This window comes from Antrostomus carolinensis, unplaced genomic scaffold (assembly GCF_000700745.2).
Source record: "Antrostomus carolinensis isolate BGI_N321 unplaced genomic scaffold, ASM70074v2 scaffold356, whole genome shotgun sequence".
In the NCBI taxonomy this organism is placed as follows: Eukaryota; Metazoa; Chordata; class Aves; order Caprimulgiformes; family Caprimulgidae; genus Antrostomus; species Antrostomus carolinensis.
This window is the reverse complement of record NW_010323688.1, coordinates 1,544-16,962: the sequence shown is the minus strand read 5'-3', so window position 1 is coordinate 16,962 and position 15,419 is coordinate 1,544. Positions and strand designations below refer to the sequence as shown.

The window sequence follows — 15,419 nt, the reverse complement described above, 5'->3', positions numbered from 1 at the left end:
GGATGCGGCGGGATGGGCTTCTCCTCCCTTCCCCAAACTCCCTCATTCCGGCCTCTGCCCCGCCCGTGAACGGCTTTGAGGAGAGTGAGAGAGCTATTTCCTCGTTTTCCTCTTCCCTCAAAAAAATCCTCATCGGTTTCGGACCTCGGAGATCTGGTAGCCCCGGAGGGGAAGTGAGTGAGTCTCGGATGAAACTCGTTGGAGAGACGTTATTTTCCTGTAAGCCCTTTGGTTGCTGAGTTGGACTTTCTCTACTGGGCTACAGGGGGTGATGGTAAGAAGTTGAGCTTTAGCCTGGGGCAAACTCTGCCATCCATGGCTTGAGTTTGATGGTCTGGGAGATCAGTTTTCATTGGCGTAGCAGCTCTCGATGGGAGGATATTATATCCCATCTGAAAATACTATTATCTTGCCTTTGTGAGGAGTTTACATGATAGTTTGAGCTGATAACCTCTGTTTGGTAAAGTGATAGGCCAGCTATGTGAACCTTTTCACGGAGGAGTCTTGTCTGCCCCAACAAAGCACGTCTAAAACTCTTCTGGGTCATAAAACTGCCTAAATGTTGTGTTTGACATTGACCTTGTTGATTTGCTGCTAGGCTCTTGCCAAACCAAATTCCACAGGTTGATTAGAGTCGTATCCAGAGGTCTTGTTTTGAAATGTAGCTTTGTCAATAACTAAAATGCGAACTATTTATATAATACTTTGAACTTTGTTTTGCAAGCAGTGAGGCTTATGACACCCCCCCTCCTTTGTAGGATATTCTATTAACCTTATTTTTCAGGCAAAAAAAATCGAGTCACGGATAAATTGTCCCAAGGTCATTTGGCAATATCGTGATTACTATTTTTGTTACTGATTTGGAGCACTTCTGGAGGAAAAAGGAACTGTAGCTGAACTAGAGGATTGCTTTTTTGGCTTTTGTTCCTGGATTTCATAATCAAATTGTCAGTATAAGTACTCATCGTCTTACAGATATAGAAAGGGATTCTCTGAAAGGAGAGTTGATGAGGTTGGTATGATGCCACTGACTTCCTCTGTTCAAAACACATCTGCAGTGCTGGAGAACCTTGTTGGACTGCTTTCCTTATTGTAGTAATTACATTGGGTGAAAGGGTGAGGAAACTTGCCTCACTTGAACCTCTTAAACTCAATTACTTTGCCAAGTTTCTTGACGCTTCTGCAGTGGTAGAACATCAAGGAGTAAAAATGGCTTGAGCAGATGTCATCTCCACTCAGCCTTTGCTGCTGTAAAAGTCTGTGATACACATCACAGTTGCTGGATGGTGTTACAAGGCAAACACCTGAATGTAAATCGGTCCCTGATGGTTTTGAGGCATTTTTGCTGAATTTGTAAGATTGCCCAGTTGTGAAATAGAGAGTCCATCTGAAAAGGGACTGGGCAGGACTGGTGCATTTTTTTTTACTGTGTGTGTTTAGTTCCCTGTGTGTGTTAGTCACGCTGACCAAGTGGGGAGCTGGACTAGTCAGAGCTTTTCAAGGCAAACAAAGTGTGTGTGGGAGTAGGAACTGGATTCTAGTCCTTATAATTCACCAAATTGTGTTGTCCTCCTATTTGAAATGCTTGAAACAGCAGCATTCACACATCTTCATGAGGCACAATTATCAGATAAGCTATTGAATACGTTTATTGGTGAAAGGAGGAAAAGCTCATGACACAAGATTCCATATGAATCTGCAGTGGTGAAGTTTAAAGAACCACCTTTCTTTAAAAATAAAAGGTCACTGTAGAATTAAAGCTGCTGAGCTGTGTAAAGATGGACTTTCAAGCAAGAATTTTTATGAATTTCAACAGCCTTTGCAAGAATCTAATGGATAAATTTAGTGAACATCATATTTTTTCTGAAAAAGGAATAGTTCTGATTCTTTTTTTTAGAAATCTCTTGAAAGTTTTGCTACTGGAAAGCTACAGAACTTGTATTAGAGCTGGCACTATCCTCAGCCATTATTCCCTTTCTTTAACTGATGAGTAAAGAAGTTTATAATCAGCTTCCTACTACAGCAGCTGTTTTTCTGTGTTATTCAGCATTTTTCCTTGCTGCTTGTGAGTATCCAATTTTATTTCTTGTTTGTAATACTTGCAAACATTGAAGGACTACGGTGCTGCTTCTGCTGATGTTTCAATTCTAATAAAACTTTCATGTCTGATATAGCTCTTATTTTTATGTGGATTTTGCACCTCACAACTAGTCATGTAGGCTTTGCTTTGACCTTTTCCCCAAACCAGTTTCATTACTGATGCTCTCATGTGAGTTCTTGCCATTTCTACTACGAGTGTAAATTTAGTTACTGGGAATGAGTAACAGGATATTTGGCTTAAAATTTAAAATTTAGAACTTGTGAATAGTTCAACCTCAAAAAAAAAACCTGTGCAACACTTATTTACAAAGTGATTTTTTGCAAAAGGATTTCTGTTCAGATAACTGGTTCTCACAGCACTTTACCCACCGTTTAACAGGTGACTATGAAGTCACAGTCCACACTTGGGTGTCACAACCACGTTGTCAGCCCCACTTTATTTCCTGAGCAGCTCCATCACTTCCCTGCGGACTGCCTGGATGTCCTCTATCTAAAAGCATGAACGGTGACTCCTTCTCTACTTTTCCACCTGTCAACCTATCCTTTAAATAAAATATTTTCCAGACTAGATGTATTTTTTCCCTGTGTGTTGGTTTGCAGACTGTTGAGTTATGTATGGTAGTGTATAACTGCTTAAAATAGTTTGAGATTTTGCTGTGAAGCAGAAGTAGCTTCTTAAAGATGGTGAAAATAAGGTGAAAAAAGGTGAAAATAAGAAAATAACTCTGATTTGGGTTTTGAGTATCAAGTCAAATGACCTGCAGTCAAATGACCTGCCTGCTTTGCTTGATACTGACTCTTTTTGTTTGTTTTTTTCTTTCATCCTGACCAGTACTCTAGGTGTGAGTTCTTCTTGTATCTGAGAAATAGGCATGACCCCAAAGGAAATTTTCCTTCTTTTGCCCTTGTTTTGATCTTGTAAGTGGAAATATTTTCTGTTTTCCTGCCACTCTGATTGCAGTGCTCTCAAGAGAATGTTACAGCACGTGGAAAATACGCTCTCTGGGTAATGTATTTAGACAGCAGGATGTTCAGTGAAGGTGTTGCATAAGGAGCAGCTCTGTGTTGGATTTTTCTTTCACCTAGCTCCTCACTTGTGAATGATTTGTCCTCCATCTGCCTTGAACACACAGTGCACTTCTGAGCACTTTTTAGTTGGTCACAGCAAGCCTTTGGTGGCCAAATCCAACTGTGCCTCTTTGGATACAAGTACAATCATTTATCTTTGACTTTTATTTCACCTGATGCTTTAGTGTCAGTACTTTTCCTCTAACCTTCCCTAAAAGAGAAATAACAAGGTTGTGATAATGTAGGATGCCTTTTCCATCTGAATTTCCTCCAGTGTGAAGTGGAGAAAACTGTTGCAGTGATTAGTGTTGATCTCCACAGTTAACACCCACTTTGTTTTGATAGGTACAACTGTAAAGGAGTTGGGATTTACTAGTAATGAAAAGCTCTGAGAAGACATTCTTGAGGTGGTCTTTATTGACAGTGATATTTAACTCCAAGATAATCCCCTGTTGATGAAAGAACCTAACCTACTAGTTATCTACTCTTAAATTTTGCGTGTAGGCTACGTTTAGTGATGTTAGTGCCATCTAAAGCCTCAGGTAACTCAAAATTATTTCAGCTCAATTCCACTGTTAAGGCCCTAAAGTTACAGGGCTTGAGTTGCTATGTAGTCATCTTTCACGCAGGTTATCGGATGTGGAAGGCCAGTAAACAACTTCTAAAAATAGTTGAATATAACTGTAGTTAAATAGTCATGTATTGGGCCACCCCAGCTATATATAAAGAAGTGCTTTGATCAAGAGCATTGATCAAGAATTTGCTGTAATGGAACATTTTAATCTGTAAAGAAATTACTTCAAAAGAAGGCAGCTGTATTTAACTGCCTGCCTGCTGAGTAGTGGTGTGAAATACTGTGGTCCTAGATTAAGCCTAAATTTTAGCAGTGTTCTATTCTTGTTGGATCACTTCTCACATTCTCTGAATCACGCTTTGTACTGTAAAGAACAAGCTGCCAAGTTAGTTTTGCACTTTGTTATTTGCCAGTTGTTCTTGCATGTAACACCAGTAACAGCTGCTGAAGTTGATTTTTCTTAAAAAAAAGCTTTCTCATCTCTTGTTTACACATGAGTTTTATCATCTTTTATATTAATATCTTGCTTCTCTTGACGTTTGAATTTAAAACCTTTTAGAATGTTATGAAGTAGAAACATGATACAGAGCCACTAGTGATAACTGTCTGCATTTCAAATCAGTATTTCTGTTAAATAACAGACTGATCAATTTTTGTTTTCCTGTGACTGATACAACTAGTCTGTGTTAATAGCAGGTTAAGAATTGTGGGTTTGGGGTTTTTCTGATTGTATTAGAAGTGGAGTTAATGCTTAGACCAATGGCAAGTAGACTTTCCTTTAAACAGAGACATGTTTTTGGTAATAAATCAGTTGTCTCCCTAAGTGCACCAGTTTCACTTGCTGTAGGTGCCTAAGCAAATAGAACAAGGTGCAGAAAGCTACTAGGAAAAAGGTTTTTTGATAAACCTGCAACTGTTACGGGTTTTAGCTTTAGCATTTGTGTCTTGGCTCATTCTGTGTCATGCAGTATGTTACTGGTGGTGACCCCATGTTTGTTTATCCTTGGAATAAGCATTTATAAAAAGATATGAACCTCCTGAGGAGATGTGATAGTTCCCAGAGACAAAAAATCCCCCCCACGCCTCTGTATCTGTGTGCTGTGCAGAGAAAGCACAGAGAATTAAGCTTTTTTTACTGTTATTTTTCAGCTGTAAGGAACAGGTTACCAAAATAATTGTGCCCAGCAGCTTTGGTTATGCCACTTGAAGAATTTTCATCATTGTTTTTTTTCATTTTGGGAGCCTTGTGTGGTAAATGCTGGTACATAGAAGTGAAATAAATGTATTTCTATACTGCAGGCGTAATTTGACTAAGTAATGCATATGACATATCCTGTCTTTGCCTCTGATTTTGTCTGCTAAAAGAAATGGTATGAAATGAATGAAAACATGGTATTTGCCACATCTCCCGCCTCAGTGAAGTTTAATCTCTATGTGGTCAGAAATAACTTTTCCAGAGGTTCAAAATGAAGATTATGCAAAGATTTCAAGCTGTAGCTACACTTTTTCTATCGTACTCATCCCTTCTGATTCAACTTCTGTGGGATGGCTTGTTAAGTAATGGCTTATCCAAGAAGTTTGGAGGTCAAGAAGCATATTTGACTTCTCAAGATACACAGCCTGAATGAAATGACATTCAGATGCATTAACTGTACAGTCAAATACAAAATGCTACAGAGGATTAAGTATTGAACGATCTTTGGCCTTGAGATATTCCCCAGAGCTTTTATTCTAACCACCTACAATTAATAACAGCAATTTCTACTTGTTACCCATGGGCCCTATCGCTTTAACAGACACCAGCTTGCCCGCTGTTGCAGACACTCATTCATTTTTAACTCATTACACTGAGCCTTGCTGAGGGGGGGGGGGAAAAAAGCTGCCTGTTCTCCTAATTGCTTATTGCTAATCACTTATTCAAAACCAGGCTGCTGAAAATAACCTCGTTTCCTGAAACAAAACTGCAGCCTTATCCACTGAACGTCTTTCTCCCTGTTTACCAACCCTGTGTTATATCTTAACCTGAACCTGCCCAACAGGTTTGTTCTCCTGTGAGAATCTTGAGGTGGAGCAGACTAAGTTAAGGCGTGCTTAGAGCCACCAGTGTGCCTCTGCAGCCCAGAAGGCCAACTGCATCCTGGGCTGCATCAAAAGAAGTGTGGTCAGCAGATCCAGAGAGGTGACTCTGCCCCTCTACTCTGCTCTGGTGAGACCTCACCTGGAAAACTGTGTCCAGTTTTGGAGGCCTCAACACAAGATGGACCTGTACCTGTTGGAGTGTGTCCAGAGGAGGCCACAAGGATGATGCGAGGTCTGGAGCAGCCCTGATGTGAGGACAGGCTTAGAGTGTTGGGGTCATTCAGCCTGAAGAGAAGGCTCCAGGGAGACCTTATAGCCACCTTCCAGGACCTGAAAGGTGCCTCTAAGAAAGCTGGGGAAGAACTGTTCACAGGGCAGGGAGCAATAGGACGAGGGGTGATGGTTTTAAACTAGACAAGGGCAGATTTAGGTTGGATATTAGGAAAAAATTCTTCCATATGAGGGTGGTAGATCATTAGAAGAGGTTGCCCAGAGAGGTAAAGGAGGCCCCATCCCTGGAGATATTCATGATCAGGCTTGATGGGGCTGTGACCAACCTGCTCTAGTGAAGCTGTCCCTGCTCACTGCAGGGGGGTTGGACTAGATGACCTCTGAAGGTCCCTTCCAACCCAAACCCTTCTATGATTCCGTGATTGAGGGCTCTGATGGGCAGGGAGAACCAAGAGTCATAGAGGCAGTTCAGTTTTGGGGTGAGCTGTGTTTGCTGAGGGCTGGTGCAGTTCCATTTCTAGAAGCTGTAGTCACGTGAAGGGAACGTTCACACTACGCTTTGCAAAAATAGTCTGTGCTGTTTATTCAGATTCTTCCCTTTCATACACAAATGTTCCTACTTAGCCTGATGGATACCTCTTTGGAGATGTGTTGAAGTACTACAAGTGACTTGCAAGCCCTCATCTTTTATGTTTTCAGGTATTTTACTGAACTGGTGCTTCTAAAATGATCTGTGTAGCAATTCCTGACAAGGTTTGGGTGGAAGAAGGAGAAAATTAAGCTTCAGTATAGAATATAGGTGATATATTGGCGAGTCTTGCTACAGATTGCAAATGTTGAAGATTCTTGAAAAGGAACAAGATTACTTGGATCAACCTTCAAAGGATTTTAAATTTCCTTGTGTTTTCAGACTATGTCAGTTCTCATGGTCCAACTAATGGACTGAAATGAGAATTAAAGTAAGGAGATTCAGCTCTGAAGTGCGGTAGAAGTAGTCGCGTGATCCCTCAGCTGAGTTGTATTAATGGGAAGCAGCTCTACGTTGTTGTGGCGGTTGGTGCTCTGGTCACGTCTGCTCTGTTTGACAGCACGTGGAGGCTGTAAAGCAGAGACCTGATGACTGGTCACAGCTGTAGGGTTTGGGTTGGAAGGGACCCTCAAAGGGTCACCTAGTCCAACCCCCCTGCAGTGAGCAGGGACAGCTTCACTAGAGCAGGTTGCTCAGAGCCCCATCAAGCCTGAGCTTGAACATCTCCAGGGATGGGACCTCCACTACCGCTCTGGGCAACCTGTTCCAATGATCTACCACCCTCATATTACAGAACTTTTTCCTAATATCCAACCTAAATCTCTCATATTACAGAACTTTTTCCTAGTACCCAACCTAAATCTGCCCTTGTCTAGTTCAAAACCATCACCCCTCGTCCTATTGCTCCTTGCCCTTGTGAACAGTTCTTCCCCAGCTTTCTTAGAGGCACCTTTCAGGTACTGGGAGGCCACTAGAAGGTCCCCCTGGAACCTTCTCTTCTCGAGGCTGAACAACCCCAACTCTCTCAGCCTGTCCTCACAGCAGAGCTGCTCCAGCCCTCACATCATCCTCGTGGCCTCCTCTGGACACACTCCAACAGGTACAGGTCCATCTTGTGTTGAGGGCTCCAAAACGGGACACAGTTTTCCAGGTGAGGTCTCACCAGAGCAGAGTAGAGATGATTTGGTTGAGGATTTTAATGGTACTGAGGAAGGAACTCGAGGTGCTTTTGCTTAGATAACAGAAAGTAATGAAATCCCGCCCAGAACAGTGTGGGGAGAGGAGTGTGATGTCAGAAACGTGGGAGTACGGTTTTCATTTCTGTGTCCATAGCTGAATGTGATTCCAGCTGCTGGTCAGAGGATGGTCCCACCCATGGTGAAGAGAGTTTCTCTCTCTTGCTCCAGCAGCATCCAACGAGTAACTGGTGGGACCTACAATGGTTTGTGGGAGTTCTGGAGATGAGTTTCTCCTCGTATTTTTCCTTTAGACACCAATGATACATCTACTTTCTAGCCAACATCTAAACACGCTTGTCTTGCAGAGGTGAGCTGTGAACTTCACTGCCTGTAAAAATAAATCAGATTTTCTGCAATATCACCTACCCTGAAGTACCAACCAAGTTACAGAAGTGGTTTGGATAATAGGGATGTGGAAAAAAACAAGAAGGAAACGGAAACTAAATACTTAAATGTATTTTAACTTATTATTCTTCATACAAAACAAAAATAGGGAGGATGGATGGGTGGTATAAAAACAGCTTCAGGGGTGGAAGGCAGACTTGACTTGGAAATAACTGCCAGGAAAACAAGGATCTAACGGGATTCTTTACTGCTAGTGATGAGTGTCAGCAACTTGTTCGACAGACTGTGACTTCTCCAGGGTGTGGAAAGATATTGTGAGTGTAAACAGTAAGATTTGGCTGTGTTACCTGCTGTTCATCCAGGCATTGATGCTTTTAAACACGCAGAAACAAAAGAAATGCATTCTTTTGGAAGGCTTGTTGAAGATATTCTTGCTACAAAAGTTCTTACACTCATTTTGGAAGGTTACAAGAGCTCTGGTAAAAGGTTACAGTTCAACCCTGACCATTGCTTTTCAGATGAAGTAGAAGATAGAGGCAGCATGGACAAAGAAAAGCTTTATAGCCAACCTCCCTCCCCTCCCTCCTTCCCAGTAAGAGCTGCTGCTGTGGGCTGGGGATTGAGATTTCCTGCTGTGTGAGTGATTTGGATAAATAGGAACTCTACCAAAACTGTTTTCTCTACTTCCTAATTAACTTTCCTGTTTATACAGCTTTCGGATATTCAAGTGGGAGTTGGAATATTCATAGTTGTGCTTCAGAAATATGAAGGAAATGGTGGAATAATAGAACTTTTAGATAGTTTAATTCATTTTAATCCACAGGTTGTCCCGTCTGGCTTAGAGAGGAGCTTAGTTTTAAAGTTTCGATTGCGTTGAGGTTCAGTCATTATAAAACAAGTGAATCTTTGACTTGAGGTACTGCAGCAAATTGAAGTGGTGGCTGATGTCATTCAGGAACTCTGGAGTGGACTCTGAACGTCACTGTGGAGCTGTTTGTGCCAGGACATGTGACTTAGTTAATGTTAGTCCTTAACTTTTGGGTTAAAATTGTATCCAGCAAAGCTTCCTGAGAAGGGCAGAACTGCTTCGACCTTTCCTCATGAAATACAGAATATCTTCAAGAGATGATTCAAACTTTAGATTGTGCTTTAAATTGTGTGACTTGGTTTTAAATACAGAATATCTTCAAGAGATGATTCAAATTGTGCTTTAAATTGTGTGACTTGGTTTACAGGAAACCCATCCTTGGAGTGTTGAGTGTCTTGGCGGTATGTGCTCCTACAGTCTTCAGTTTTGTTTTCAGTTGAGCTCAAGTCTCTTATTTTCAAGCTGACATCTGAGAGCTTCTCAACAAAGCAGCAGTGGAGGTGTGAATCATCACTATCACCATGTCACATCCTCATCCACACCCTACTGCTTTCAGGCTGCTTTTTTTCATGTCTTATGTGAAGAGAATAATACTTCTCGTGATGATTTCAAACTCAAAAGCTGTAAATTGTTTTGTAGTGAGTTTGGAAAGGAGGGGAAATGTGTGGAAGAAGTAGACAAATTGTGGTGGGGGTGGATCCCATCTCAAGGGCACAGGGAGTGTCTGTGAGGGCTGGAGTGGAGAGGCAGTTTCTCCAGTTCCTGAACAGGAAGCTCCTGGTGATGTGTAATCACCTCAGTGTCCAAGCAGAAGTATTCACAGTGAAGGAAGAAACATTCATTTCTAAACCTCCCCCTTTTAATGTGGCCATTAATTTTCCAGAGTGAAGTTTCAGTAAACGTGGATTTGCTTCCTGGAGAAGGTTTCCCTCTGATGTTAATGAAAATCACATTTGCTTTGTGCTTAGGTTGTGTTTGCAGACCATTTCCTCAGGGTTTGAGAGGAAGGAAACTGTTTTGAGTAGGAGAGGATCTAAGTCATGAAGGAAGGACCAGCTATGGGCTCTCTAACCAGCAAAGAGATGACCACACATTTAAAATTTATCTTTTTTTCTTTTTTTAACTGCAGTTCAATTAGAAAAAATGTGTTTTGTGGTGACACTTTAGGCTACAGATAAACTATCTTATAACAGTGGGGGACAAAGTACCTGAAGTGATCAGTTGTGTTGAAAGCAAACTGTGAATTTTTGCAATCAAAAGTTTGAGAACAGTATTTAATACTCAAATCTCTGAAAGAATGTCTGAAAGATTTAAAGCACTCGAAACAACGTCTTTTTATAAGGAGTAAGTTTGGTGTATCTTCATTTTTATTTTGCTTCAATATGGGGAAAAATAATGTGTGGTGGTGGCTGGGGGGTATCTAAAGAATTCATATTATCTGATATATATTTTTTTTTTTTTCACTTGATTATGCCCTGGTGAGAACACAGCCATTGATGTAACACAGACAGTAACTCATGAGTAATACTGTAATCTTTGTTTTATTTTATCTCTAGACTTCAGTGGCCAGTGAGAACATCTTTCAAACATGGGAAATATTTTTGCTAACCTCTTCAAAGGCCTTTTTGGCAAAAAAGAAATGCGTATTCTAATGGTTGGTCTGGATGCTGCAGGAAAGACTACTATTTTGTACAAACTTAAACTTGGTGAAATAGTAACTACTATTCCTACTATAGGTAAGACTTTTTTTACATTTATATGACTGTTTGCTTTGAGATTTGGGTCTTATTGTTTGCAAGCAGTATCTTATCTCAGCTGCCACTCTGATTTAAGTGACTTAGTGCTGCGCCCTGACGTGACTGTCAGAACAAACATTGGGTAAAACTACAACATGAGGGTGGCACAGCCAAATTTTCCAGCATAGGAGGAGATGAGGTGACTCTGGTTTTTTATTCCATTCCCTCTCTTGAGTCATTTTTGGGAAAAAAACTTTATGGGCCAGAGAAGGACAGTCTGCCCTGCTAAGCGTGTTGTGGCATCAAGTAGATTAGATGAGAAACTGAGGGTGACTGTGAGAACTGTGTGATCAGGGACATAGCTTATTTGTAGTCCTTAAAGTCCAGAGGGGTGGTTTTTTTTAATGTAACATAATTTGTTCTGCATTTTTATAGCTGCTCAGGTAACAATTACAGCTGTTTGTTAGTTTGGGATGGGGGTGGTGGGAGCAGGAGTTGCAGCAAAACCATATTTGTCTGCTTTAAGCACTTCAGCGTAGGATTCTGCTTATTTAAAGTAGATTTAAATTCTAAGATAACCTTTTTTTTAGTGATGCCATTCTGAGTGACATGGTAAATACAATAACTCCAAGGCTAACAATGTTTAACTGAGATTTTAATCACCATTTCTATTTTCAGGTTTCAATGTGGAAACAGTAGAATACAAGAACATTAGCTTCACAGTCTGGGATGTAGGTGGTCAGGATAAGATCAGACCACTCTGGCGCCATTATTTCCAGAACACACAAGGTGAGTTGAGTCTTAAATGTTTGAATCACCAGTTTCCAGAATATAAAAAGTTTTGGGCTGTTTTTTTTTAACACCCTTGCTGTGATAATCTTGCAAATTTATTGGAAGAAGGGGATATTTATTATTATAAAAGGGTGTGTTTGCATGTTGCTCTGGCTTTTCTGATATGCTAGTGCAGGTTCAAAGAGGGATGGGAAGAAATTTAGACACCAGTTTTCCTTGTCCATCTGACTCAGAGGAAATTCAGAATGTTGCTTTTCTAAGTGTCACAGCTTTCTGCCTTCACTTCAAAGCAGAACCTTTTCTACAAGCCCCATGAACTGAGAGTTTGTCATTTCTTCCACTCCTGCGCTTTTATCATGTGCATGTGTTTGAGGGCCACCAGGATGATCCAAGGGCTGGAGCACCTCTCCTATGAAGACAGGCTGAAAGAGTTGGGGCTGTTCAGCCTGGAGAAGAGAAGGCTCCGGGGAGATCTTATAGCGGCCTCCCAGTACCTGAAGGGGCTACAAGAAAGCTGGGGAAGGACTTTTCCTAAGGGCAGTTAATGACAAAACAAGGGGAAATGGGTTTAAGCTGAAAGAGGGGAGGTTTAGATTAGATATTAGGAAGAAGTTTTTCACTGTGAGGGTGGTCAGACACTGGAACAGGTTGCCCAAGGAAGTTGTGGATGCCCCCTCCCTGGAAGTGTTCTTGGCCAGGTTGGATGAGGCTTTGAGCAACCGGGTCTAGTGGAAGGTGTCCCTGCTGATGGCAGGGGGGTTGGAACTGGATGATCTTGAAGGTCCCTTCCAATCCAAACTATTCTATGATTCTATGAGTCCTGTGGCAAGATTTGAGGAGCTGCTGGTCACTAGAAAATATCGAGTGGTTATGTAGATGAAATGCACAACTACCAAAAACACAAATGCAAACTAACATTTGCTTTCACCAGCTCTCAGCAAGAACAAACTTTCTCTCAGATGTGAGATGACAGTAATAAGAAAACTGGATTTTTCTGATATATACTGAATTGTTTTGCGTTATTTTCTCTTCAGACTTGAGTTCTGACCTCCAGGAGTAGGTGTCATTTGTAAATAACTCCTGGTGTATGCTCATTCTGATTGTTTGCTTATTTCTAGGTCTGATTTTTGTGGTTGACAGTAATGACAGAGAACGAGTGAACGAGGCCAGAGAAGAGCTTATGAGAATGTTGGCAGAAGATGAGCTTAGAGATGCCGTTTTATTAGTGTTTGCTAACAAACAGGTATGCCCAAAAAAAAGGTGTTTTTCTGTAAGAACTCTTGAAAATGTACAACATACTTGTGAGTGCCAGATCTTCAACTTGATGTTCATGTTTTCAGAGTAATAATAGATGAGTTCTCAGGAAATACCTGTTAGTTTTGTTGGAGAGAACAGACCCATAAGGAATGCCATCCAGAGGGACCTGGGCAGGCTTGAAAAGTGGGAGCACTAGAACCTGATGAGGTTCAACAAGGCCAAGGTTGTGCACTCGGGTCAGGGCAATCCCAGGTGTGTGTACAGACTGGGAGAAGAACTCATGGAGAACAGCCCTGAGGAGAAGGACTTGAGAGTCCTGGTGGACAAGAAGCTTGACATGAGCCAGCAAAGTGTGACTGCAGCCTAGAAGGGCAACTGTGTCCTGGGCTGCATTAAAAGAGAGGTGGGCAGCAGGGACAGGGAGGGGATTGTCCCCCTCTACTCTGCCCTTGTGAGGCCCCATCTGGAGTGTTGTGTCCAGGCCCGGAGCCCCCAGCACAAGAAAGATGTGGAGCTGTTGGAGCAGGTCCAGAGGAGAGAGACAAAGGTGATCAGAGGGCTGGAGCACCTCTGCTGAAGAAAGGTTGAGGGAGATGGGCTTGTTTAGCTTGGAGAAGAGAAGGCTCTGGGGCAACCTCATTGCAGCCTTCCAGTACTTGAAGGGAGCTTAGAAACAGGAAGGAGAACAACTTTTTGACATGGACAGATAGTGACAAGACAAGGAGAAATGGTGACAAGCTAAAAGTGTGGAGATTTAGGTCAGATATTAGGAGGAAATTTTTCACCCAGAAGGTGGTGAGACACTGTCCCAGGTTGGCCAGAGAAGCTGTGGCTGCTCCTCCCTGGAAGTGTTGAAGGCCAGGCTGGATGAGGCTTTGAGCAACCTGGTCTACTGGAAGGTGTCCCTGCTGATGGCAGGGGGGTTGAAACTAGATGAGCTTGAAGGTCCCTAAGTGTTGAAGGCCAGGCTGGACGAGGCTTTGAGCAACCTGGTCTAGTGGAAGGTGTCCCTGCTGATGGCAGGGGGGTTGGAACTGGATGAACTTGAAGGTCCCTTCCAACCCAGACCAGTCTGGGATTAAATCATAACTGTAGTTGCAAAAAACATGTCCTGAGTGGAAGGTGAGTGAAACAGACCTTGAGTTGGGTTTTGGGTCAACACTAAGGGGCTTGATGACTTGATCCAAATGTCAGCTCTCTGGCTTCTGTTTTATGGAATCATAGAAGAAGAAAAATACTCCATGAGACCTTTTGATCGTGGCATTAAACCTTGGTGACTTTGTCAGTACAGGGAAATAGCTTGAATATAGAATTAATCTATATTAATCTACTGAGGGTTTTTTTTCTGAAAGAGAAACTCTAAGAGCTCTTAACTTTGTTTTAATGACTTTAAAGCTGATGATCAGAACCGATGTAGGGAGGTGGGTGTTTCTTCTCAGGAAATAGAGGGGAATCAATGACTTTTCTTCTTTCCCTCAGGACCTGCCGAACGCGATGAATGCAGCAGAAATCACAGACAAACTCGGACTGCATTCCCTTCGTCACAGGAACTGGTACATCCAGGCAACCTGTGCCACTAGCGGAGACGGTCTCTATGAAGGACTGGACTGGTTGTCCAATCAGCTCCGAAACCAGAAATGAAACCATAAAATTTCCTCTTCTTCTTCCCTCTTATTTTTTTTTTTTTCCAACCCCTTCCCTCTTATTTCCTCTTCTTCACCCTTCGCTTTACTCTAATGTGGCAAACTGTGCTACTTTGTGGTATTGAGTGCCGGAAGCTGTTTTCATTTCTCTTTTTTTGTCACAGTATATATTGCATCATGCTGTAAATGTGGCAAATCCAAGCCTGAAAACAGTTAGGTTTCTTATTTAATGTAAATAGTTTTTGTTTCCAATGAGGCAGTTTCTGGTACTCCTATGCAATATTATTCAGCTTTTTTTTTTTAATTGTAAAAAAATCAACTCACTTATTTAGTACTCGGAAGGGATTGAAGTGGGTTAACATTATGGGTTGGCAGTGGTCCTCGTGCAGTAGAGCTGAATTCTATCTCGGTTGGGTTGTGAGATCTGTGAGATCCGTTTTGGTGGTTGGTTTTTAACCTGAATTCTGTATTTTTTTCTTTTAAATAGTCAAGGAAAAGTAAAAACACTTCAACGAATGTTTGACACTTCAACAAACATTTGACATAACTTCTGCTGTTCCAGCTTTAATGCAGTGACTTTTGATTCTTTTGAAACGGTGAAGCAATGATCCAACACCCAATTAGCTTCATTTGGTTAATGAACAGCTTCATTTGGTTAACGAACAGATCATAATTAAAAGATCTCTCTGGCTCTTTCTGTAGCTTATGGTATGTGCTCATATTTGTTCATATTCATGACGAGATTTGTCGGACCTGGTTTAGATGAGTTTGCAGACTCATGCTAAACATCTGATTTTTGGTTTCAGGTGAGATTTATCCCATTAATTTCCAGAAGTCACTTTTTTTTTTTTAAGCCTGTTGTATTTGTCAAAAGTGTTTTGTACTTTTCTTGTGTATAAACCACTCCAGAAGGTAAAACCTTTCCACAGAAAGCACAGCCTGTACTCATCCTCAAGCTC

At 41.6% G+C, this 15,419-nt stretch overlaps 1 protein-coding gene across 1 annotated transcript; it reads left to right on the top strand.

Moving 5' to 3' along the window:
* The first annotated feature begins 10,586 nt into the window (after positions 1 to 10,586).
* Positions 10,587 to 15,057, top strand: ARF1 (ARF GTPase 1). The gene is made up of 4 exons (XM_010170632.1): positions 10,587 to 10,768; positions 11,447 to 11,557; positions 12,679 to 12,803; positions 14,297 to 15,057. Exons 1-4 carry the CDS (start codon positions 10,621 to 10,623, stop codon positions 14,456 to 14,458), a joined length of 546 nt encoding a protein of 181 aa, XP_010168934.1. The 5' UTR covers positions 10,587 to 10,620; the 3' UTR covers positions 14,459 to 15,057.
* The last annotated feature ends 362 nt before the right edge of the window (positions 15,058 to 15,419 follow it).